The 27197-nt window shown below is 37.2% G+C and overlaps 1 protein-coding gene across 1 annotated transcript in view; it reads right to left on the bottom strand.

Moving 5' to 3' along the window:
* Positions 1 to 932: 932 nt before the first annotated feature.
* Positions 933 to 27197, bottom strand: part of ITGAV (integrin subunit alpha V) — a 52210-nt gene continuing 25945 nt past the window's right edge. Inside the window, exons 13-30 of the mRNA XM_075430783.1 lie at positions 26663 to 26854; positions 26505 to 26550; positions 25808 to 25909; positions 24992 to 25050; positions 23805 to 23959; positions 22141 to 22278; positions 21332 to 21399; positions 20010 to 20157; positions 18717 to 18809; positions 17613 to 17692; positions 15357 to 15437; positions 14166 to 14271; positions 13080 to 13238; positions 10040 to 10153; positions 8336 to 8449; positions 8090 to 8197; positions 6943 to 7065; positions 933 to 6534 (exon numbers count right to left, since the gene is read on the bottom strand). Of these exons, the coding sequence (XP_075286898.1) occupies positions 6439 to 6534; positions 6943 to 7065; positions 8090 to 8197; positions 8336 to 8449; positions 10040 to 10153; positions 13080 to 13238; positions 14166 to 14271; positions 15357 to 15437; positions 17613 to 17692; positions 18717 to 18809; positions 20010 to 20157; positions 21332 to 21399; positions 22141 to 22278; positions 23805 to 23959; positions 24992 to 25050; positions 25808 to 25909; positions 26505 to 26550; positions 26663 to 26854 (1982 nt within the window). The 3' untranslated portion in view covers positions 933 to 6438. The remainder of the gene's footprint in view (positions 6535 to 6942; positions 7066 to 8089; positions 8198 to 8335; positions 8450 to 10039; positions 10154 to 13079; positions 13239 to 14165; positions 14272 to 15356; positions 15438 to 17612; positions 17693 to 18716; positions 18810 to 20009; positions 20158 to 21331; positions 21400 to 22140; positions 22279 to 23804; positions 23960 to 24991; positions 25051 to 25807; positions 25910 to 26504; positions 26551 to 26662; positions 26855 to 27197) is intronic.

Here is a 27197-nt window from a genome sequence, read left to right as displayed (position 1 = left end):
ATGGCATAAGATGGGAATTTGCAAAACCACTCTGTTGCCTTGTTGCTGTAATGAGACAGCTGCTGTCACTAACTTCTCAATAGTGCATTACTTTGGAACTGCTAAACAGATGCAGTGATTACGGTACTGATAACTAGCTGAAGGTATCTTGCTTAACAAAAACTAAGATTGTGTTGGCTGCAGTGTGTATTGAACAAATGGCAAGAGTCATCTTCTGACTACTGCTGTGATGTTTCTTAAGCACATCAGGTGATGTGCGTGTGATAGCTAGGTAGGTGATAGCTACTGTGAGGTCACTGGAAGCTGTTAATTAAAACAAATATCAGTTTTTCATTTTTTTCAGTGTCCTTTTTTATTCTTTTCTTTAGGTTAACAAATTCTCTACTAGGCAATCCAGGGAACTCAATAGTTGGGAGTTTTTCTAAAGGGTTCACAAGCACCAACATTTATTTCTAAATTAAGTGTTGTAACAATGTAAAATAAATATGTATGCCTTTACTGTGACACAGAAGGTTTACTGTCACCCCACTCACAAAGATGAGTATGATTGTTAATCAGAAAGAACGTAATACCAAGATAAAATTAGTCTAATAATACAATAAAATAAATCAGTCGTTTGTCATCAACCTCTCTTGAGAATTTTCCTAACCAATGGACAAGAATTCACCATTTTCTACAGTGACGTGGTAGCTATCAAATCTGAATTTTTTTTTGTATAAAAAATTTTTGTAGGAAATAGTTTTTTTTGGTGACAGCTATATAATTTGTGACTAGATCATCTTTCTTCCTTGTGATTACAAAATTTTTTGATGCAAGGTTAATATGTGCCACTTTAGCTGTAGAAGTTGTGTAAATGTGACCTTTTCATATTTAGTAGATAACTGTGGATTACAAACATATACTATTAAATATTTTCAGGTGAATTAAATGCATTTTAACAAATACACCTAGGATTAAAAAAAACCAAACATAATTCCTGTTAATTAAGAGATATTTTATTCCAAAATTCTAAATAGCAGAATCAACTCAATACTTACATTTTTCAGTTTATCCAATCATAATATTTTGAAATTGTATACATATATAGAAAAATACAACCTAATAAAATCGACCAAATTTGAAGTAAGATGAAAAGAATGAGCTGAAAAGGAAACCACAGCTTAGTAGCTATATATATTTGGTATCAGTACAAAATTACTGTGCCACAATACCCACTTTTTTCTTTCAAGATTTATAATTTAATAAAAATAAGGTTACTTCAAATGTATATTGCTCTCCTTAAATGTACCAAAGACCTTTGAAACAAGTTCATAGTTACTAAAAATACTCCCATTTATGTTACAAGTATTTACTACAGGACTAAGAAACCCAAAATGCAGCACACTCATTAGTATGTTAATTTTCTGCTTGTGCAAACAATGCTCTACTGATTTAATGCACGAGCAATAACAAAAAAGGCAAAAAAATTGTATTACAAAGAAATAAAATGTTACATTTTCAACATATTGGTATCATAGCACATACAGGTTTCCTTCACGGACTAGAAGGGGCCACCTAAACCTGTAAGAGTGTTTTGAAGATTCAAAATGCTACCTTAAATCTTCATTTACTTTGCAAAAGCCAAGGGTCAAGTTATTCAACCTTAATGCAGCATATTTGGAGAAGGTCATTGCATAAAAGGTCAGACTTCCTATGTTATACAAAAATTCTACATACTGGAAAAAATAGACTGAAATGCTAAACACCACAATCACATGAAACAGTAGTAGCACTACAGACTCCAACCCATTATTGTATAGTCTCTAGTCAAATTTTCCACAGTGGACTTAAAGAATATCGTACCAATTCTCAGTAACTCAAGAGTTAGTAATGGATACACTTTAGAATATACATCATGTTTCACCCAATGTGGGTGATCAAAAACTTTCTATACCATTCATTTATCACCTCAATTTAACACACTGATTTTGTTCATGTCATTAAAAATCTCGACCTCTGCAAGTCAACAAATGCTACATCCCTTCTTATGCAAACAAAAATAAACAGAGGACTTGGCAGTGAACTAGATGTGATCATGTTATATTGCACTTGGGATTAGAAGCTAGAGATTCAGTACCAAAGAGTTCAGATCCCACTCAAGTCAATGAAAGTGATTAGAGCTCAGCATATAATCATGATGCAAACTGTGGGATTTGTTTGTGATAGGAGGCCACTGCCAACAGAAGATGAATAGGTTCTTCCCATCTCAGAAACAGACAAACAAAATCATCTCTTTGCTATAAGGCTCATCTGTGGTCTGTCACCACCTTTTTCATTTTTTCTGAATTTCCATTTTCGTTTTATAAAATCCTATTACTTTTTTTTTTTTCCTCTCACTCACAGCCAGCAGCATTGAACACAAAGGGTCACATTCAAAGTCAGTTGCGATGAGCATCAGGTTTTCTGTGACTTCTTTAGACTGTGGAATAGGTCTTAGTCTGGACCGAAGACAAAAACTGACTAGATTTTCACCAGGTTAATGCTGCTCTGGGACTATCTGTGAGAGTGTAGGAAAAATCACTGCAGGGTAACCGTCAGCAAACCTGAATGTTGCAAAAATCTAAGTGCAACATGATTCCTTCAAATCACCAAGAACATGCTGATTATAGCTGAAGTATTTTCAAAATACCCGTGAAAGTTTACCTCAGAAACTGTTTAAGCATGGACTCCAGTTCAGAAACAACTAAATATTAAAAATCTTTGCTAGCAATAAATGTTTTATAAAGAAGGAGCATATATTATAAACTTTCTTAATGCTTCCACAAGCATGTGAATCAAAGATCAACATGTAAATCAAAATTTAAACCAGAAAAATGGGAAAAATTAAATTATAATCTTGATACTGATATCTGTGAACATTTCCTCAAAGATTTCAACTTATGTTGATAAATGTATTCCGTATTTCACTTTGCAGTCGTGCTTAAACAAAAGCTATCTCCACAATTTGTTACTTTATTGAAAGAAATGTAAACCTATAAACTAGGTTCCTTGCTTTATGTTTTCTAAATACTGTCAAATATAGTAATAGATAGTATGCACTTTGTAATATAAATCACTTTTTAGTAGTGATCATGAGATGCTGCAATAATTGGAAACTGGGGTACTTAAAGAATTTCATATTTAATTATAAAAGATATAGCTCTTAAAATGTTTTCATTTTCTAAATAATTACATATCTGTTGATTCTGTATTAATAAAAAATATGTTTCTGAAACATAACTCTCAAAAGAGGACTAATTCTCTGTTACTGTACTTGTATTCTTTTAATGCTTGTGGTATGCATCTTATGCACATCAATTTCGACTCAAGGTCATTAATTTAATTCCAAAGTACATTTCTTCAAGTTTCTTTAAAAGTTTTAACATCGTTCTACAATATTTGCTGTAAGAATAGATCAATGCCTGTAAGTCAGTATGAAATTTATACTGATGCAAGTACATATATTGTCTGTAACCTTATTGCTGAATCTAGAATGTGGTGTCAAATGTTTCCTGCACCCCGACTCAGGAAAACATCCTGTTCAGAATATTCCTGAAACACAAATGTTACTTCAAACTGAATGTGAGGTGTTACACCTATGTTGACTAAGTAACCTGTATACTCTATTTACATATGCTACTGTGGTTTGTTTTTTTTTTCTTTTTAACCAAACTGGAAATTAGTGGGCATGAGAAAAGCAACTATTTGCTTTTATTCTCCAGCAGAATGCAAGAAAATAAAAATCACTTAAATTTAAGTCTTACTTTATGTAACTTCAATAAATGGAAGAAGCTTTCCATAGTTACAGTAGTTGTACCAATGAAATCTATCTTTTTATCCTGAAAATCAGCGAAAAGAGAGTTTCCAGTTGCCACAGTAAAATTAAGCAGCAGTTAGCACTGACATTAACAACGCTATGGTATCCCTTCCACGTGAGCTGAAGAGCTCTTGATCATGCTTTTTTTTTTATTTTCATCTCCTTATAATGCCTACACATGCAAGTAGTCTAATTTCAAGTCAACATGGTGTGTACATGTAATGAAAGCACACATGTAAGAATTAGAGCTATACTCTGTCTGACAGTCTCTTAAACCTCTTAACCTACTAGCATTAAGAGGGGGTAAAAACAATCTCCTTGCATATAAGTAATCAGTTGACAAAGTGTGTGAACTACAAGCCCGTGTAAATAACTGAAACTGTGTTTTATAAAAAAGTCACATTTTGACACCAGGATCAAAGCCTGACTCCCGATTCCTTACTATATTACTAGTAACAATACTAGAAGTAAAGACAAAAATAAAACATTGGTCACACTGAAGAGCTTGAAAATTCAGTGAAAGTGAAATTATGCCCTATACTCTCTCATATAAACTAGTTATATCTAAAAAATTGTCTAAAACTAAAACACGTAAATGGATAAATATGCAAGCCTGTATCTGATATACATACTGGCCCCCACAGACTTTGTGCTGTCTCTCTTAATGACTCAAATGCCATCATGGTTCAGTGAGTAAGAATGGACTTAATGAAAGCCATTTGTGGATTCTAAATCTCAGAAAGGATGCAGAAATGAGAGTTGACTCAAACTGTTCATTTCAGCTAATTCTGCATTTACTGGGCATTGCATGGGGGAGATGCAGCTTTGAACAAAACCCCCAAGATACCAAACCAAACCAGAGTTTTTGTCCTTTTACGGGCTTGTCTACATAGAAATCTCACTGGTGTAATTACAGTAGAAGTCAGTCTTTCTGTATGTGGCTGCATATAGGGTGTTTATAATGTAATTTATTCCCCTTTTGGAACGGAGAATAAACCAATTTCATATAAGGCACCTTGGTAATCGTTTAAGTATCTCCACTGTTAAGATTTGTGCAAGACAAAATGCATATAGACAGTGTTCTGGTGTCCTCTCAGAAGCGTAAGAAGCTTCATTTTACCACACCAATGCTGAGGGAAATAAGCCAAGAACGTCGTAAACCTGTGGCTTTAAACTGCTGAACTTTTGGTATATTTTAAAAGACAATAATGAAACAAAATATTTAGTGTCTATTCTGGTAATGAAATGTATTGAACATAATGAAATGACTTGTGCAATGAAATGTCTTTTGTGCAATGAAACATACAGTGAATGAAACAATGAATAGATGAAATGAAAGAAGCCAAATAAAACTGCTCTTTTCAAACCCTTTTGCATTGCCAGCATTACTCTGCTTCATTTGACAAGCTCACTGGTCTCTCAGGGCAGGTGGCAAGGCAGGCAGGAGCGTGGCTAGCGTACTGATGTACTCCAGAAGCATTTGGCTGCCAGACAGTCTAGTTTAAACAGTCCCTATATTACTCCATCTTGCACTTGGACACAGTCAACCACGGATGTGAGAATTAACAATAGCTTCCTTACAGTGCATCAGGTAACCTGTCACAAAGTATTCCCTCCGTTGTTTTTCCAGAAACTGAAATTCAACACGAATAATATACAGACTTAACTTCGAACCCTGTGGAGGTTTGACCTGTGAACATAAAGGCTATGGGTTTTCTCATCAGACACATCTGCTGGCAGCCACAGTCCAACACCTTCTCCCTGGCAGTACCTGAATGGATCCATGCTGCCAAGAATTCTGTGGAACACCTGGATCCTGCTCCGTGGAAATACACAGCAGAGTCTTCGGATCTCGCCCTGAATCTTTTCGCTAGGTGCCATAGAAAGTACATCACTCGCTTCCCGTTTCTCTATGCTCAATCTGTACAGTAAGAGACCTAGGACCTGGAGAACAATATCTGTACAGTCTAGAGCAAAACCACAAGCCAGATGACTGAGCAGAAGGGGAACAGGCATGCGGAAGGGGTATCAGGTGTGAATGATTATACTGAATAATCTCTTTCACATTTTTTGAGCAGGAGGAAAATTGTCAGCAAATTAACGGGTCAAAGAATAGTCTTCAATTTTGTAAAACAAGCTATGTTCATTTTTTTTTTTGTGCAACTAGCTTTCAAGAGTGAGGAAATGAAGTGTAGTGTACCCCAAGAAAAATCAAGCAACACTAAATGTGTAATCCAGCAAGTATCTACGGAAGCTGTTGGCTTCAAGAGCAAACGCAGAATCTGTGTAGAAATTAATGTAAAGTCAGTCCATGAATCAAAAAAGATGTCATCTCCTACGTCCCAATAAGCAAAATCATAGCACTACATATTACTTAATTTTTTCACACACAAATCAGTGCAGATGTGTTAGTCACATGTATGAACATAATTAATACAAAAAGGAAGATTTAAATATATTGCTCTTAGTTTGTACATGCTGATACCTTCTGAGACCAGCAGCTTTGCAGTCATGAGTGTTTTTTCCTTAAGTGGGAAACCAATATTCGTAACCAAGATGGAGGCATTTCGAAGTTTCAGAATGTCTTACAGATAAAACTCTGCTTAAGCTTCTGATGTTCCTTCCCCATTCTCGTGTGGTTGTAGCTGTTCTCTTTCTTGTTCTTCCTGAGGTGGTCTTACACGTTTGAAAAAGCCCATCTGTGATTCAGAGAACGATAAAAAAATTGCATTGTAATTTTCAAAACATACACACGTCCTTTCTCTTTCTCTTTCCTTCTTCATCTGATTAGTCTTAGATCAGTTCTTAACTGATAAGTAATTTGATTTTTTTTCCCCTCCTACTCTCTTTTTCCTTATCTTTGATCTCCAAAGCCAATAAATGTCAGCTTGAAAATTCAACGGGGTAATTCAGCACAATCACAGACATCCTTTTATTCAACTTCTTCCTGACAAAGCTGAGAAGTTTTTTTACAGTTATCCAAAAACTTAACTGATTCAGATGATTAGAGAACCAAGGTATTTCCACAAGCTGCTGGTACTATTTGAAGTAATACATCACTAGTAGGGAAGAGAAAACAATACGAAAAACCCAAATAGAGTACTTACCCTGTACATAACAAACACTAGAACAGCCAAGAGCAATAATCCTGCTAGGACAGCCAGAATTATAACCCACACTGGTACAGGCATAGGCTGTGGTTGAATACCCCATGTTATATTTGTAGTAACCTAATAGAAAAAACACAATAAATCATGCTTTGCTCAGCAGTGACATGCCAAGTTCATTCATGCAGTGCAAGTCTTGCATATCTTTATTGTATAGTGCATAAAATAATCTTAATCCAGCATAAATTAGTTCTTCTGTCCAATGTGAGTAAACAGCTATAGATAATAGTCACATAAAGGCTTCACTGACCCAAATTTAATAGGGTTTTCAAATTAAATAAAAACAGGAGTTTGGGGGTTTGATATTTTTTTTAATTTGGTTTCATTTTGGTTTTTTGCCATCAGTGATACCATGGCAACATGTATTCTGTAACGCTTGATGATTTTAAGCGGAACTGTAGAAATCTGGAAATATTTGGGAACTAGAAAAAAAATAATTCAGGGCTTTTCCTTTTTTTCTTAAAAGGCGTATTCCTTGAAACAAAAAACCAACTCCACAAGGCTTAGGAGAGAGAAAAAAAGCAGCTAATAATAGGCATTAGAAACCATATTAAAAATTAAATAAATCGCAATCCTTTTCAACCCCTTTCTTGAGATCTTTTATCCTATAGTGCCTACCAAAAACTCTTCATTTGGTAGCACAAATGAATGGCCTCTATCTTCCTTTCTGTTTGCACCCTGTCTCTTTAAAACCCTCTAGGGCACAGATGGTCTTTTTGTTCCACATTCACATAGTACTTCATATAATTAAGGGCCTTATTCAAGCTCTCAGTGCTACTACAGTCGAAGACAATTTTCAAGTAAAATATTTCTCTAACAACAATGGTATTAACAAGAACATTAGGACTGTTCATCATTTTTTTCATTTTAAGTCTTTAAAGCTAGAAATATTGTTAACTCTAGTTTTAGGGCAAAAAATTTTTGGTTTACCCTCAACTGTATGTGTAGAACTTAAACTAATACATGAATCATATATTTGATAAAATTACAGTTATACCAAAGCCACAGAAAAGCTACTCAACAATCACTTTGTATTACTTTTGAGGTAATTATGTGTGGTAACTCAAGCTGGATGTAAATGACTTACTACTGTAGAATTGTGGATGTCTTCAAAAGAAAGGTTCTTATAAGGGAATTCTATAACATTGAAAGAAGCAGATGATTTGAGAGAATAAGAGTGATTCTGATTTTCTTTCTGTGTAAGAAAAAACAAAATTAGTATTGCATGTGGACACAAAAATCACTTTTTATGTTTCAGAAGCAGGGACAGTTTTATGTTTCAGAAGCAGGGACAGTTTTATGTTTCAGAAGCAGGGACAGAATCTTCACTCACATTCATGAAAGTTTGGGTCCAAAGACGTGATTTTAAATACAATATTGCACTCTTTCCCCTTTCCAGGTGGCCAACTTGACAGACTATCTTTAAACAATCAGCAGTTCCACAGCCCTGCATATAAAAACAGGAAGGATATTCCAAATATGAAAATATTTGAAAAGTCGTTCATGGTATTACTTTACTCGTATATGTACTTCATTGTCCTCTTTTCCTGGCAAAGCACCATAAACTATTTGAATATATTAAATAGCTCGCAATATTGAATAATTACTTACAGTATCCCATAAGTTTGCATTCACAAATATAATTATGTGAGCCACTTGGATCCCAGAGGTGAAACAACTGGCTTTAAGGTCTGTACTTTATGTAAGTACATAAGAAAAAATGTCAGAGGGTGGGGGGCGGTTTCAGTTCACACTACCGTCCTGCACATGTGTTCTGACAGGAAAGCTCATGGCAATTAACTGCACTTGCTGCCAACAAAATACGCTTTGTTGCATTCAACGGAAGTCTTCAAACTTTAGTGACTGACCTAATCATCTGTAAGCCGTACTTAGGACTCCAAAGTTCAACTGGCTTTTCTCAACCGCATTTCCGTTAAAATCCATCAGATAATATTGATGCTAAACCATCAGTATTTCAAGAAGAAAGCAAGCGAAACAAGGCTTCATTTTATAATTGTGATTTTAGCTGTACTATTGATAAAAGCACTGTACAGTGTAGGTACGTCTCCCAGTGTAAGTACAACTCGGTGAAATTATTATGAATACTGAGTATTAGTCCCTGGGATGAAATCCTGCCAAGTAATTGGGAAGATCTGGCAAAAACCAAGCCCTTTAAAAAAACAAAAAAAAAACCAAAAAACAAAAAAAAACCCAAAGAACTTCAGAACTACATTTCTAGATACTGAAGAATCTGAAGAATATTTTTATAGCTTAGGTCTAAAAAATAAAATAATTTTTCTCACCATAAAATCTGAAATCAAGTCCTATTTTCACTTTCTTTGCTCAGCCCTTTTTTTGTCCTCTCCAAAGCCTAAACATTTCTGGAATCAGGGTTGTGCTGCCTTAGTCCCACTGGTCCACCCTGAATTCCCAAGCATTTCTCTCAGCTGCCTGCCTGTCCTGTCTTGCCCAAGGCAGGGATAGGTTCATTTCTGCAAGCATAGTTACAAAGACAGCGAGATGGTAACATATTTACTTCATATTACAGATTATTTCCAATCTTGTTTAGAAAGGACAGGTCCTCCACGTCTGACCGCAGAATGTCCGCTGATCAGCTAGGAAACGCATGTTGTGAAACCAACTGTCATTTGTAGCAAAGAGGACGACTGCGGCACTCAATTCTCAGTTGTCCTATTTTACCAGACCTCCTCCTGTGAAGTACTGATTTGCAAATTCAGGGAGTAGCACAGTATAGAAGACTGACACTGAATGAAGTGCCCAACTTGACCTTTGTTCTTAAGGACATAAAACGCAACAGCACAAAACTGTAGGCGTGCGCCTCGTTGGCTGACTACCCTCAGGAAGACTGATGTGCACTGGAAAACAGAACAGCTCCAGAACATATGGCAGTCTCGTCTGTTAACTGTTTAAATACAGAACATGGATTTTCTGAAATGATTCTTCATCTCATGGAGCTTTCATCTCTCCATTAAAAAACCCCAAAAATACTATCAACATACCAATGCTGAAAGCTTACCAAAGTATGCACATCTCCTTCAACGGCAGTTATATCCCTTCGACTGATCCGATGATCGCGATTATCTTCCCTGCTAAATGTTTCATTCTTATCATCATCTTTAGAAGCAGAAATCTATGATACATCAAGGAAGCCCAAATAATAAATAATTCTTACATTCAGATATTTGCAGACTAAGTCAAGGTCAAGAAAATGTATAACTGATCAGGTTTCTCTCTTTCTATCCTAGCTATTCTTCAGAACCTGGCTTTACCTAAGCTGTAATTAAAATGTTACTCCTACCTTTTCTAGATCACTGATGCAAATTTCTGCTAAGAACTAACACGGAGCCTGGAGTGTCTTAATTCTTCTTCAACTCAAAACTTTTTCATGGGTAGAAAAAAATACTCTTAGATGGAAATAAATAATTTAATTTTGCAATCTTTTGTTAAAGATTTTTCTTCAACACTTCAGTTCTTAACTCTGAAAAAATAGCACAGTTATGGTACTGATGTACTACATACCACTATACATGTGTACACATGTCCAGACATACACAAAAACTTTTTTAGGAGGGGCTTGAAAAAGGATACAGTAGGTTTAATAAATTATTTGAATAATCCCTTAGAAATTCCCAATGTAAAATTGCAAATTTACATACGGGACTAGGCAGAGCCATGCTACTTGTCCTCTACATAACAAAACTTACAAGAAAGTTGTAAAAAATATATTATTGCAAATGGCATAGCAAAAGCACAGGAAATTTGCATTTATATATTCAATAAACTTGGTCTCCAATTGTCACAGATACACGAGTATTTCTGTTGTTCTATATATGGAATATTTTCCCTTAGTCTTTTTATACGTATGTGTGCTTAAATTCTTCTGGAATAATATACTGATTTTTACTACGTGTTCTAAATTGTTTTATAATTCAGCTCTCTATTCTCAAACTTGCTGGTTTTTATCTGGTGTTTCTTTGTCCAGTCCAGCTTAGGAAAAAGGAGTTTCTTCTGATCTGTGTTCTGCAAACTGCATGTTCTGCTGGCAGTGATAGCATACTTTTAAGCCCCACTGAAACACCCATATTGACCTCTGTGGCATTTGGATGAAGGCCTAGATAAATAAGCTAGTAATATAAAAAATAGTGCCATTTTCTTCCAAGAAATAAACCCCATGAAGTTTACATAAACAGCCTAGAGGCATCTGGAATGTTTTTGTTCATGACCGTATTCAGTATAACTCCATTGCTTTGGGCTTAGAACTCATACACCACAGTCTTCAAGAAAAAAGAAAACAAAAAGAAACGAGACAAATTTATATTTGGGTTGACAATCTATTGTCTACCTTTTATTCACCATAGAATCACAGAATATTTGCGGTAAGAAGGGACCTTTAGAGGTCATCTAGTCCAAATCCCCTCCCATAGGCAGAGACATCTTCCAACTAGATCAGGTTGCTCAAAGCCCCGTCCAACCTGGCCTTGAATGTTTCCAGGGATGGGGTATCTCCCAGCTCTCTGGGCAACCTGTGCCACTGGTTCATCACCCTCAGTGTAAAAAATTTCTTCCTCATATCCAGTCTAAACCTACCCTCTTTCAGTTTTTTTTCATACATTGAAAGGCCGCAATCAGGTCTGCCTGGTGCCTTCTCTTCTCCAGGCTGACCAGCCCCAGCTCTCCCAGCCTTTCCTCACAGCAGAGGGGTTCCAGTCCTCAGATCATTTTTGTGGCCTCCTCTGGCCCCACTCCAACAAGTCCAGGTCTGTCCTGTACTGAGGGCTCCAGAGCTGGACACAGAACTCCCAGAGAGGTCTCACCAGAGCGGAGCAGAGGGGCAGAATCCCCTCTCTTGCCCTGCTGCCCGCACTGCTTTTGATGTAGACCAGAATATGGCTGGCCTTCTGGGCTGCGAGCGCACATTGTCAGGTCACATCCCTCAAGCCCTTCTCGGCAGGGCTGCTCTCAATCCCTTCATCCCCCAGCCTGTACTGATACCCAGGGCGTGCCCCGACCCAGGTGTAGGACCCTGCATTTGGTCTTGTTGAACCTCATCAGGTTCACACAGGCCCACTTCTCAAGCTTGTCCAGGTCCCTCTGGATGAAACCCCCTCCCTCAGGCCTATGAACTGCACCACTCCGCTTGGTGTTATCAGCAAACTTGCCGAGGCTGCACTCGATACCGCTATATTACTGATGAAGATCTTAAACAGTTCTGGTCCCACTGAGGACCCCTGAGGGACACCACTTGTCACAGGTCTCCATCTGGACATTGAGCCATTGACAACTACACTCTGGCTGCGACCATCCAACCAATTCCTCATCCACGGAACAGTCCACCCCTCAAATCCCCATCTCCAATTTAGACAGAAGGATGTTGTGGGAGACCAAGTCAAAGGCCTTACAGAAGTCCAGATAGGCAACATCTGTAGCTCTTCACTTGTCCACTGATGTTGTTACTCCATCATAGAAGGCCACTAGGTTGGTCAAGTAGGACTCGCCCTTGGTGAAGCTATGCTGGCTGTCTCGAATCACCCCCCTGTCCTCCATGTGCCTTAGCATAGCTTCTAGCAGGACCTGTTCCATGACCTTCCCAGGCACAGAGGTGAGACTGACAGGTCAGTAGTTCCCAGGGTCCTCCTTTCTACCCTTTCTAAAAATGGCTGCAATATTTCCCTTCTTCCAGTCACCGGGGACTTCACCTGACTGCCACGACCTTTCAAATATCATGGAGAGTGACTTGGCAACCGCGGAGCTTAAGGACATGGTTTAGTGGTGGAATTGACAGTATTGGATTAATAGCGGGACTCGATGATCTTGAAGGTCTCCTCCAACTTAAATGATTCTCTGATTCTATGGTCAGCCAGTTCCCTCAGGAACATTTCACCTGTTATATACACTGACAAGTACTATAATACAGTTCAGCCTTGTTCCTCGGCAACAGATGGAAACTTAACTGAGACAGTGTTAGATATTCTCAGGGATTTGGGTATTTTGAGTGTGTTTCCAAAACACACAAACACTTTTCATTCCACTCAAGCAAAAAGAATAGTCCTGCTTACCTTAATTTTCAACGGATTGATTTCCATATCAGAAGTGCAGTTCATAGGACCATCAATTTCATACTGAACAATATATAGTAGTGTGTAGTTTTTATATTTGTATGGCCACTGCAGAGTCATCATCACCTTGCTGAATGCACTTGGACCGTTGTTTCTTAGCTGATTATGAAAATACAGTTAAGAGATGTAAAAAAACCCCAGTGCTGCCTTCTTTGTTAATGTGTATATAGTTGTTATTTTATATTTCAGCCATAAATGATACTGCTGCTACGGCTACCCCCAACCACTTATGGCAATAGCATCAAGAACTTTGCCTAAAAATAGTAGCTAAACTTCAGTCCCCCAATAGGCAAAACTTAAAATTACTTCCGTAATTTGATAAAAATTACTTCAAAGAAAAGCTATATGGCATTAGGTTTTTTGCCTTGAAGAAATGTAATTTTTTTCCTTGAAAAAATGTGAGGGTTTTGTAGTGTATTGCATGAATCACAGCCACTTTATGTGTCTCAGCCAAGATACTCTGAGCACAGATAGATATACCCATAAGCTTCTTTAGATAGTCTCTTACGTTTTAGAACAACTTCTAACTCTTCTTCTTCACACAACTCTCACAGTAAGTTTTATTTAATTAAACAATCTATATTAAACCTGTGACCATTCTTTTAAGGAAATTTTAAATATTTGAAAAATTTTTCAAGGCAAAAGACTTTACAATAATGATTCAGAACAGCTGGAATACAAATGAGGATACTGAATAATTCACAGTCCTGAGTCATTTTCTGAGTTCATGTTACTGCAAATGTTTTATCTAGACTTCAAAGGGCTAGAAAACAAAATACGTGTAATGATGTAAAAAATTAGCCTCTTCTATTTGGCTACTCCTATTACACTAATTGCAGGCATTCCAGCCCTTACTGCAGACACCAATTATTGACCCAGCATTAAAAAAAGTGTCTTTGTTCCCATGCAAGAACAAAATGAAGAAAAAAAAAAGATCATTTACTCCACAGAAAAGCTACACCAAAGGATTTCTTTCTTTTCATTTATCACAGATCTGTGTAATTGAAATCAGTAGTAATGGCATACCTCATAGATATGCTGAACTAGAGGTCCAATATCATCTTCTGTTTCTGGATTCTCCTTCGGCTGCCAGTTTGCAATAGGAAGGAATATGTGATCAGGAGACGACACACTAAACAGTGGAGCAAACAAGCCGTTATTATAAAGTATGAAACAATAAATGTAACTCTCTAGAACATCTAAAAAAATTCAACACACTTAAAATACAATCTCCCATTTTTCATCTTCTGTATATAAAACCAGAAAGGACAGAGGTTGAGTGGCTTGTATGTTAAATGTTCAGCTTTCCTCTCTACATGAAAAAATGAGCCTTGCATTTAGAAACTTTTTTTTTCCTGTCCTAAACTTTGGATTCATCCTACAACATCTTGTAAACCATTAAGAGGATTAAGATACATATGTGTCATCCAAAAACCACAAAGTGTGAAATACTTTGAAAATGAGAAATATTGATGATGTAGAGACTTATCAGCACAGTATAATATAGTATAGCATACAGAATAATTCAGCATGCACTGAAAACAGTGAAGCCAGCAATAATGCTTTTCAGTTGTGCCACCCCCCACCTGTCAAATATTAACAAAATTAGATCACAATAATGAACATAGTGGAGATTTTAAAAAAGCTGACTCAGGAATCTGAGTTAACTGGCTAAGCAAGAGGATTGTATAGCTTTTAGGTGTGAGGTATAGATTTCTGATAAGCAGAAGTAATGGAGGTAACTGAGTCATGACAATACTAACACTATGCTTAAAAGAGACGAAGGCGAGGGCATTGCAAACTTATCCTCAATAGCATTTTCAACTTTGGTTTTAGAAAAGGTTTTGAGGGTTTTCAGATGAAAACCCAGTCGGTTTGCAGAGGAGTAAAGTGATCTAAAGAAATGTGTGCAACTGCAAAAATGAGGGGCAATTCTACACCACCCCCCCCACCCCCCCCCAAAAAAAAAAAAAAAACCCAAACCTCCAGTAAGAGAGGCACAACATTCCTTTTTGGAATTAATTTTGTAATTATTTAGAATTATTTAAGAGCTGAAAGTCCAAAGGGTGGCTAGAGAGAACCATATTTTCCGTTATGATTAAAAATTCCCTAAGGCTAACTAACAAAGACCTGAAAGTAAGTTCATTGAATTATAAAGAAGCAAACATGCAAGGCTCATTTGAGAACGACATTTATTAAAATAATATCAATGCTTACCCTCTAATTTCAACAGCTGCTAAAATGGCTAGGTCAGCCTGATAGAACGCTACTGGACTTAGACTGTCATACAGGTTGGAACTGCAGAGAAAACAAAAGTTTATTTCTTAAATGAAAGAAGCCAAGTATTTAAAAAAATGCTCCTTAAAATAATTGTATGTAATTTGTAATGTGTGTAAGTCACAACATGACTCCTGAGCCACTGTAGGAAAGCACGTTTGCTAAAAACTAAGGAGCACATTCCAGCAAGTTCTCACTTAAAGGCATGTCAGTCCTACCCTTGGCACAGTTTGGAGGTCCCTCAGCAGGGAGAAGTTGATAAAGGACACAAAGCTACTGCTAACACTGTTCCTTAGCTGCTGCATGTAAGAAAATCCCAGTGCCAGCACTGTGGGATAACATCAACTCTACAGCTAGCAGAGTTTTAAGTTCCACTCTAGGACATCTGTTTTGCTCAGGGACTTGTTGGCCTCAAACTAGTCCCAAGATAGAGAAGTGTGCTAGGGCTACTTTTGCCTACCCCTCTTCACAATGTTTCAACCAGTAAATGAATACATTTGACACCCAATTCCTACACTTCAGATACACCAAGAGGTGGCACATATTAAGGCATGTAGAGTCATTCATACCTAAAATTTATTTGGACTTTCTTTGTTAGCAGAGAGAAAGAAATACAAAGAACACTCCTAGTCCCCTCAAAGTGGAGCTGGCAACAGAATTCCTGATCTCCTTAGGCACACCTGGTTATTCTGTCTACCTAACTAATTTCCTTTAGAAAGATCTTCTTAAATCCTCTAATAATTTTTCAGTGCTGCTGTAATCAAAAAATACATGCAAGAGTGTTTTCTTCCCGACCCGTAAATACCTCATCCTTTCAGAGCCTGGAGTTGTTCTGCTAGGAATTGTGCCAGCTTTGGAAATCCAGCTTGGTGGGTTTAAGACAAGCAGTGTGATCTTTAAAACCTCTTCAAGATAAGACCTTGATAATGCTGTCACTATAAACTGTGATTACATCATTGCTCTTGCATTCAGAAGTCATGTAAGGAAATTCCTTCCAAGTAAGGTGTTAAAACATTACAGGAACTTCCCTTCTCTTCCATGGAAGAGAAGCATGACCTGAGTGACCTCACTGACTCTTTTCTCTCCTACTGAAAGGTAGTCAGTGACTGCTGTTATCTTAAGGAAGACAACAGACACCCCATGAAGCTCACTTTCTGCAAAGAAGAACTGGAGTCACATGCCACTGGCACAGCTCACTAGCTGGTGGAGAAGAGGGGAAAAAACTGAACAGACAGCAGTGTGAGATCAAAGAGATATTTAATGCTGCCAGGGCCTTTGATCAGTATAGGCAAATCACTGTATCATTAAAATAGAATGGCAGATTTAAACTTAACTCTTGTAGATGAAAAACGCGTATGTGGGCGAGAACAATTTATTCACTACATTAAAAAAAATGAAGCCCTTAAATAGAGAAAAAAAAAGCTTTTAATGCACCATGGGGGAGAAAAAAGCAGCTGTATTTGTACTGTCCGTTAAGCAACATAAAACTGTATTGGGTAAAGAGATTCCTATTGATCACATCTCCAAATCTTTAATGTCATCTCCAGTAGGTATAAATTCATATTTATATATCATACTTATATTAAAGTGCTGTGCTAATCTTAGAATTAACAGGAACACTAGTGTTTTCTTCCACTCAATTTTTAGACTCTTATGCTGGCTACTGTACGACACTTAAAATGGTTCACTGCATGTTGCTTCTGCTCAGACCATCACATGCATTACCTTCTCTGAAAGACTTACACCTCTCATCCTCAAAACACATAACATCTGAAATTCTGGCTTTACATCAGAAGGAACTGAGTGCAAACATCAGTTTTAGAACAGGGCTAGAAACCCAAAGACACAAGTCATTCTGCGGCACTACACAAGTGTCAGGAGATCTCAGTGGTGATACAAAGTTTTTCTTGAAACACTTTGAAAGGTTTTGTTCCTCATTATTAGTATTTTACTTACGCCATGGCCTATCTAAAAGCTGTCAGCTAAAGAAACTGCATTCAAACATAAAACTATTTTCTTACATTTTTTCCTCTATTTTAGAAAACATAGTTCATTAAGAAGATGTGTTTATTTTTCAAACAATTACAAGGCAAAGACCAGAGAACTGCTCCAGAGTGAAACTAACTGCTCAGTCCACAGTCTATTTACTTGGCACGTTATCTACGAGCTGAGGTGCATACTCGTGTATTTCCGTACCTTCGGATTTGCAAGTCAAACTTCACAGAGGTATCCATTTCAGACTGCTGGTGCACGCTGAAACGCAGGCCAGCTAATAGCTTTAGAAAAAAATCACCGTGTTTCAGTGGAAGCACAATAAAATACACGATAAAAGCTTCCTAATACTGTTATACTACAACAAAATTGCTTGAGGCACATGGTCATAAAGAGAACACACACAGAGAATTAGCAAACGGAACTTGTCCAGTTGACCAAGATTAGAAATCTCTCTGGATTTCAGATGATGCATCACTGTCACAACATACAAATCTAAGGTTTACATCATGCTCACCCCCCTCGCTTCAGCCATTTTCATGATGAACTGAGTATCCCTATGTGTTGCAAAAAGTACTGTAGAACAGGGCACACTTTAACTGTTCTAAATTCAGTTCCCAAGGTTTGTTCTAAGTCAGTGCATGATAGTTGCTTCAACACCTTCAATTGATATGCTTTGAAAGACTTTGGAAATAGCATTTATTCATCTACACAGAATGTCTCTTGGAAGAAAAGCACCATCAAAGTGTTTATAGCTGTGACTGATTTTCACTTAATTTCCTCAGAGAATAAGACTTAATGACATATCATCTTAATATCTGCTAGGTCTCACTAGTAGTTTTTTAATTCTTCCAATTTCAGCTACATTTGGTGGAAGTGCAGAGGTCTCAACTAGACAAAACTCTCTCTCAGACTTCACAAAACTAGGCAGAAGACAGAAGCACTATTAGGTTTCCACTAAAAGAAAGGTGTGTTATGAGCTAGCTCTTTATTATATACTAAAAAATAAGTATTAAATCTAGAGACAAACTCATGAGGGACAGAGTTCATTAATTCTACTGTTTAATGAACTACTCCTTCTGAGTTGCATCATAAAAGTCATGAACACTCCTCTTCAGCCTTTAATTTAGCTGAAAAGTTGAAACCAATTACCACTGAACTATCCAAACATGTGGGCAGACAAATATCAGCTAGATCTAATCTTAAATTCCTGTGAGTAAACATCCTGCCCAAACACTGCTGTGATTAAGAAAAATGCCACCCGCACTCCTGTTTGAGCTACCAGACACCTGTTGGACCAAACCTCACCTCAGTTCCTGCTTTCATGGGATTTCCCAGGTCACAAACCACCATGCGAGTTTGATTCTCTGTTTTAAAGGCACATGACAATCTTGCTAAAGCCTGCAATAAACCAGAGAGAAATATTAAGGAATGTCATTCTTTGCATCTGGACACCTGGATGAAAGTCTGGAGAAAAGTTCTAGATATACTGCGTTAATTTTAATATAATTTCTCAATCCTAACACAGTCAAGCGCGAAAATTAAATAAAATCTGAGCATGAAAGTTTCCATGGAGACAAATATTTTTCATATGAGATACATGCTCTTTCCAAAGACATGAAAAAAGAAATTCAATACTCTTATACTGGGTAGCACTGAAGATTTCTGTGACCTAAAGCATTTCTCCATGTGATTCTTTAAAATCTATGTGAAGAAACTTTGGCAATCAGGCAAACTGTCCATAGGAAAATAAAGACTGGAAGGCAAAATAACACGAATACTTACTAGCTCACTCAAAAAGAGGTCTTAAAGGAGCTATCAGATGTTGGATAAAGCCACATCACAAAGCTCTAGAGTAGCAGAGGCAAACTGGAGAACCAACCACAGCGTGGTCCAACATATATGAAGGATGTGGTTTCAAAGTCGGAATCCTTTGATATAAGGGAAAATAGTTTTCCCCTTAATATTCTGCAACTTTACAGATATATTGATTGAGCACAGATTATACAAAAAAAAAAAAAACAAGGATGAAGAAAATCTGAAAGTGTATTACTTGTATACAGCTATAATGGGCTAAAATAAAATTTGGACTATACACATGTGTCTTCAAAGAAATAGAAGTTGTACAGAAATTTTATAATGCAAGGGAAAGTCAGGAAATCGATTTTAATATTCTGTGTAGTCAGGATAACTGACACCGAAGACTTTCTACATATATAGGTGGAAGAGAATAGTAACACCCAGCATCACTTTTTGCCTCACAGGGGCCCAGCTCTTTACCTAGCACATGACATGCTAAGTCTAAATTTAAATTACTTAACAAGGGCACAGTTCAAATAAAGATCTGTAGCAATAAAATCTGTGTGTCAAGCTCCATCACACAGATGACTCTCCTTTGTTGCTAGCCGTGGGTTCTTAAACTGGAACCATCCTGCCAGGTGTTATACAGCCTTGGGGCTCAGAAGAAACTTCTTATTTTTTTGGTGCTTTGCTTTAAGACTGAAGCATAAAAAGCACCACTGATGGACCCTCTTCCCACAGACTTCCATAGCAGCACCTGAAATAAGACTACTCAAAGAAGAAAGATAGCTGGAATTTTACCTCGTTGTTACGAACAACACCAATGAAATCTGCTTGGGGCGGAACGATGACAAAGAGTTCTGCTTCATAGGCTCCCTCCCCTTGATTCTGAGCACTGACAATTAGCGTCAAGGGATTGTCATCACCAATATAGATCTGCTTCTGATCACTACAAAAAACAAGTGTGAAAATGAGCTCTGCACTCAGGCTTTAAATTGTGTTCAACTTACAGAAACTGAAGATATTCTGAAACTGCACAAAGACATGAGAGAAATCTAGAGGCAGTACCTATGCTTTGGGAATATCAGAAGAGCGCTACGCTCTGTTTAAAACAAAAACATGTCTAGAATCACAAAAATGGAGCAAATATTACATGCTGTTTTTTAAGAATCATATTGATACAATTTATAATAAGCCACAAAACCACCGACACCTTTTTTTTAATATAGAACAAACAACTATGAACAGCTAGGTCAGTAGGTACATTTTGAATCACGTGCCTACTTCACAGAGGTAGAAGCATACATTTATAACAAAACTTGATGGGAGGCTCAACTACAGAATACAGCCAAGACCTCTGCAATACATTTGTTTCAGATACAAAAAGAATATCTTTCCAAACAATGTATTTTCATTGCACCAACTACAAGGAAACCTAACTGCACCTACACTGATGTAACATTTGTATGAATTAGTATGTTTGTGAACTGTACTACCTACATACTATAGCTATAGCTCTGCACTAAGGGCATTAAAAAAACAAATGACATTTATAAGTAGAGATAATACACTAAGAATGGCTTTGAGGCATACAAAGCACAAGAAGCCCAAACTGCTGAAAGAATTATAAGTTAAAATTTGTTTCTTTTTTTCCAGGTTTAATAAAAGATATTACCAATATCGACATATTTTTTCATACGCGTGACAATAGAGCCCTACTCCACCCCTTGTTGGATACAATCATGGCTGTTCACATCTTGATGTGTCTGTCTAGTTTTAAATAACAGAACAGTGGTGCAACTGCAGCTAACACTGGTTGATGCTTGTTATGCATGTCCAGCTTAGCAAATATACAAATAAATACTGTGTATTTATAATGGGGACTGGGGTTGCGGGGGGGGGGTGTGCTCTCCCTGTATTACAATGCTAAAGACATTAGGTTACAAAGCAGAACATGGGTTCTCCTTAAAAAAAAAAAAAAAAGTATGAGTTCAGATTGTATACATTGAGGAGGTCCTACTTATTTCAATATATCCTTTCAACAGAAGTATTACAAGCTCTTGAAGTTTAGAATTCAAGCAGGGAAGTTACTTTTGCCTGTAGTATTCTTCTCATTTATTTACCTTTCTACTGAAACCTCCAGCTTTGGTTTGCAGATGTTATCATCACCACAGTCCAGCAGAATATGTGCCTACGCAAAAATCAAACGCATGTTGTTGTAATAATTCCTGCATCTGTTCTAACACACATTTCCAATAATACTGTTTCACCACCAAATAACATATTTTCTAAATAGCTGCTTGTGAGATATCTTCATCTCACTAGTCTCAGAAGAGAATGAATGAGATTTTATGGTACAGGGGGCACTGTGCCTCATCCTGCCACGCTGCAATTCTAGCACTGATGATGATGATTCTAGCACTACAGATCTTAATCTTATTTCCATACTTTGAACTCCCTGTTCATCTTGAGTTGCATCTCCACTATCCTCTTTACAAACAAGTGTAAAAATTTGTATAAACGGCAGATATAGAAAAGCTACGTTTAATTCCTTAAGAGAACTATAGGGATAAACGTAATATACCTAGAGCAGCAAAGTGTGAGCAATGGATGAAGCACTCCAATCCCTCAAGATTAACACATTCAATACTACCCTGATTGCTTTTCTCCAGAAAACTGTTAATTAGCATGCATGAAAAGGAAGTCCAGCATTAACGAATAATGTGTCAAAAAAGAGATTTGACACGGAGAGAAGGAAAAAAATAGAAGACAAATATACTTCAATCATCAATATTTCCATAATACAAAGAGACGAAAGCCTAGGTGTGTATTTTGGTATCTCAATTTTTCGGAAGTCCTACGATGAACATAAGTATTGAAAGCTGAAAATATGTTCTGGGTTCTTTTGTCACAGCTTGTGCAAGAAGTATACCTGTCTGCTCATATTAGCAGGAGTGAACTGGTTGAGGATAGGGTGCAATCCTGTTGCATCTGCAGCTGTTCTGTAATCCAGGCGATATTCCATAAAAATAGTAATGGGAGTTAGTTTGTCTCTAAATTCAGATTCATCCTGAGGAAACCAAAGATTTCAATTACAATTAAAACAGGTGAAGATAACGATGACAATAAAAATATCCTTCAAAAGTCTCTATAGGCAACAGTCATCCCAAGAGCAATACTGTGAAGTATTTGTATTTATTGTTCATGCTGTAGTAGAAATAAGGAAGCCAAAACAACATTAAAACCTCTGAGCTTTTTTCAAACTAGAAAATCTCTTGTCACGAAACCTGCAGTGTAAACTTTGAAGATGGACAATTTTAGTAGTAATGCGCCTGTTTTACAAATGGACAACTGGAGCATACAGAGTATTAAATCATAGAATTACAATAGCGAGGAGCCTCAAGGGCTATACAATTCCACTCTTTGCTGTCAGACAAAATTCAGTATGCTTCTAAGATCCCACCTAGAAATTCATCTTTGGACTTGTGATTTTTCCTTCCTAAAATTATTACTTTGAACTTGGAGTTGCTGACTTTCATATAGTTCATTTCTGTTTATCAAATGTTGATCCTGCCTTTCAGAGTACTTACAAACCATTTCTTAGCTTTATGTTAGCCACAGATTTTATCAGTGTAAATTCTGCTTCATTATTCATTGTTTTGGAGAGTGACGAAAATTACTGAATCTAGAACAGCTCATTGCAGGATCTTACGTCAGTAGCTATCTTCTAGGTACAGAAACCTATTGATACCTTGAAGTTTTCAACTGGTTTTGCATCTAATTTGAGGTAATTTCATATAGGCCATGTGTCGTTACTTTATGAGAATGCTGGGTGACAAAGTGTTAAAGCTTTACTAACACTGAGATTTGGTATGTCTATTTCCCAACGTATTCCACTCACGAGGCCCATCAAAGAAAGGCATTACCTATCCTCCATGAATCCTTAAAGATTATTAGTATTTTTATTGGCGTTTGTTTGTTGGGGTTTTTTTCCCCGAGAGGGGAATAAGTATTGTTTATGTTTGATTTATAAGTAATTAAACCTGAGCTGCATCTAACTTCCATAGTTACACTTTGACATGTCTTTCCTTATTTCAGCCAGCATTTCTTCTACTGGTTTACACTTTTTAATTGTGTTAGTAGCTGTCCACCTTTGTGGGGACTAAAACAAAAAGACTGAGAAGAAGCAAACAATATTTCAGCCCTCTCCGTCTCCTCCGTTATTTGCTGACCTTTGCCTTTTAGGTGTAGATCTGTCTTTTTCTTTATTCTTTTACCTCCAAAGCAGAAGCACAGCTTACTGATTTTCACGTTCCTTGGAAATTATAACTAATTTTGTGCCTAGATGACTTATCCAAGAAGTCCATAACAAAGTTCAGAATTGTATTTCCAGTCCATTTAGTGACCAGGACCTTAGTCACGATACCACCAATCATTCACCCTCTGACAGCAGTGATAACCCACGACAGACATGGGTTTCGTAATTTTAAGTCTATCCATTGAGCATGTAATTTTTTTTTTAAACACCTAACATGAGGAACTTGTAATAGACAATGCACCAAAAACTATTTGCCTAAAACGTAAAAGGCTACTTACCCTCAAAAAGGCATCAAGTTCTTCACAATTCATTTTGCCCCCCTTTGTAATAGTCATGTTCTTAGAGTGGCTAGGCTGTTTGCTGTGGAGAAAGAGAGCTCTCCTTATCGCTCCTTTCTGCTTAAGTTTATCCAGCAGCAGCTCCACTTGAAAATCTGTCCAATCCAAAGCGTTCAGGTTAGGGGTATTTCAGTCAATTAAACACAGTGCAGATTCCTACCAGAAATGGAGCTGATAGCTGATTTCAGCTACAATGAAAACCCAGTACTTGGAACTTTTAAACTTCCAGTTCTTTCAATATGAAATCTGTTACTACATTAGTTGTCAAAATAGTAACCAAGAAGCACTGTTGTTGTACTAAATTGGACTCTGCTTTTTCCGTAAAAACTGGAAACACTGTAAGAGCACTGATACGTTTATAATTGCTATAGAACTGCAAGAACAAAAGTTAAAATATTTTTTTCCCCAAAAGAATTTTAAAGCAATCTTGCATATAACACTTACATTATTTAACTGTATCACTAATCTAATTACTTCAAATATCTGATACAGATAATGAAATTTAAAATATGTAACAGCTATTTATACAAATCTTTATATGAATCTCTGTACGTGCCATACAGAAAATAGGGAAAAGCTTTTATAATCAGTAGACAAAACCTGATTGTAGCAAGCTGTCCGACACACTACAAAATCTCTTAGAGACAACTTAAAAATTTGTTTGAAACAATCTTTTCCTGATTCTGAACCAGAGAATCTGATGAAAAAAAATCAGTGGTATCAATCAGAAGGTCCTGATTCAACAGAAATGTGAGAAGTCCCTTGTGGCTTGTCTGTATTTTTCAGGCCTAACAGTGCACATGCGTGAATATTCCTGTCCAAAACTCCCCTCAACAAGAGTTGATCTCAGTTCTGTAAAATACAAAGGACTTTCGAAGACTAGTTCCACCACGTGGTTAAACAGATGCTTGAAGTCCCAAGTATGCTCAAATCCCACTGACTTCAACACAACTTCAGCAAAAAACAATGCTGAAGACAGTCATACGGATGTATATGGTTACTGAACTGGTAGGATTGTGCTGTAAAGGGTAGCCAGCTGTTTCAGTAATGAAAAAGAACAATGATCGGTGCTCATGTCTGCAAACAATATAAAAAGACTTTAAAGTTTTTAAACTAGCAGAACTTACTGAGTGAATTAGGGAGCTTTCCTTTGCCATCCGCTTTTAAGCAGAACTTTACTTTGAAGCTGTTTCGGAGAAAAAGAAAAGATTAATTTCACACTCTTTTTATCTCATTTTCTTCTAAAATTCTTTACTGCTTTTCTAGTTCAAAGGTATTCTCTTTCAAGACTCTAGGTCACTCCCAAAAGCCATTTTCTACTGGTGGGAGACAAACTATAACCTATTAATAAGTAGACAGCAATGCAAGCGATGCAAAGCTTTGGAGTCTTGACTCACATAGCAACAGTCACCTGTGAAGCAGCGTGTTTATTCCTGACATCAAACGTGGCTTATTTATTTTTAAAGCTAGAAGGAACTGGCATACCGAGTTGAAAAAGAAGCTAGCACTCAAAAGTAAAAGTGGGTTTGGATAATAGTCCAGGAACAAAAATGAAATACAGTTTGCAAAGCAGATAGTTTCCCAAGCGTTTTCCATAAGCCCACCTAAGAAGTAAGTTAATGGGTAAAAAGATTGCAAAAACTATGTGATCTCTTACAACTTTGGGAAGATCTTACTCTACTCCGCACAGAAAACTGGCAATCTCTGCAGGCAGGATTTAACTTGGGAGTCACCCTAGCATCTATAGAAGCCAGTGCTGGTCCTCCTGCTGTTGTCAAAGAGTTCTTATTTTGTGTTGTCTATTCTTTCAGAAAAATCTGTGTCTGACTGCCTTTTTTAATTAGCTGACTAGACCTCCTGAATCCTTTCAAAATTAAAAGCTTACTAAATTAAAAACAAAAAAAGTCCCTCCCCTCAAACGAAAACAAGGATACCCTGCTTACCAAGAAACTTGTACATCTGACAGTGAACAGGCTTTGTTTTCTGGGTTTAGAATGGTTGGATTAACTTCCAGGGCAGCATGTACTCTAATAACTGGTCTAGCCCTGCAAAGAAAACATTCTCTTGAACAGCATTCAACACCATGTTAGACAATACCCTCCCCATCAAATTGGGAAACATACACACACACACTTAGACAATATTTAGTGAAACTGTACAAATAACAAATAAACATTGAGTAGATCAGGGAAAAGCAGGAAGCTTTTCTGTGCCCTTTCATTACCATCAGAGTCAGAACATGGACCATTGCGTTAAGAGGGAGTCCTGTCCATTGCTAGCACAGACAAAGACGGGAGTTTCCCAAAATGAGTAAGTCTGGATGAGAATATTGGGACTGCAGTGTAATAGCTAGCAGCACCCGGTATGTGGCAGAATCTACAAAACTGTCACTCAGAAAGCCTTGAAGTCACCTTCTTTATATTTTCTCTTAACTACAGGTTATTAAGATAAAATAATAGACAGCAGACCGTAGATTTACTCAGTGCAAACAGCAGTATAACCTTTTTTTACCTCCAGCAGTTTGGAAGGCGGAGTGGCAGTATTTCAGATTTCCCTGATCCTGTTTTTTTTCTTAACTCAAGAATGCTGCTGAGCTTTCATTCCGCTTGCGCTTATGTAAAAGCATAGAGGCATACGTACCTATACAGAACAGCTGTGTCAACACCAAAGGCTCCAACAATCAAGTCTAGGAAGAAACGAAAATATTACACGTTACAATTTAGTTTTTAAAATATGCTGTTAGTCAAGAAGTGAGACTACTATTAAGTTATTCTAAAGTGACATTTAGAGCAAAGGACCTGGATATCCATTCTTGTCCACATCTGTGGCTCCTTTTAGCGAATACCCAAAACTGGGTGGCATCGTGCGAGCGGCCCACTGGCCTTCCAGAACTTGAGATGGGACTGCATTCAAACCATTTGCTCTTCCATTGTAGATATAAACAAGTCCTCTCTTGTCCTCTCCACCATATGGTGCAGCAACTGCAATATCTGTAAACCAAAAGAACAATCATCAGCATCTCCAGACACAGACGAGGAGAACATATTCGTGCTTATATCGATTAATTATTTCTGATATTACTGTGTCAGTAGGCAGGAAATGCAACTGGCCTTTAAAATGGTCATCAACAACTTTTCTAACTGGATGCTGGTTTTTCTAGAAAGTATAAATGTTTAACAAGAACATATACCATAGGCTTCAATGGGGTGGAGGAGGGAAAAGAATAGTTCTGCAAACACTTCTGCACTTCAGTAACTGACTTACAGCCAAACCATATGGATTTGAGATGCTTTTGAGAGCATTAAACACCCAGAATTAATCACCCCTGGCGCC

This window comes from Opisthocomus hoazin, chromosome 9 (genome assembly GCF_030867145.1).
Source record: "Opisthocomus hoazin isolate bOpiHoa1 chromosome 9, bOpiHoa1.hap1, whole genome shotgun sequence".
NCBI lineage: Eukaryota > Metazoa > Chordata > Aves > Opisthocomiformes > Opisthocomidae > Opisthocomus > Opisthocomus hoazin.
Note: the sequence above shows the minus strand (reverse complement) of the source record. Positions and strands in the feature narration are given on the sequence as shown.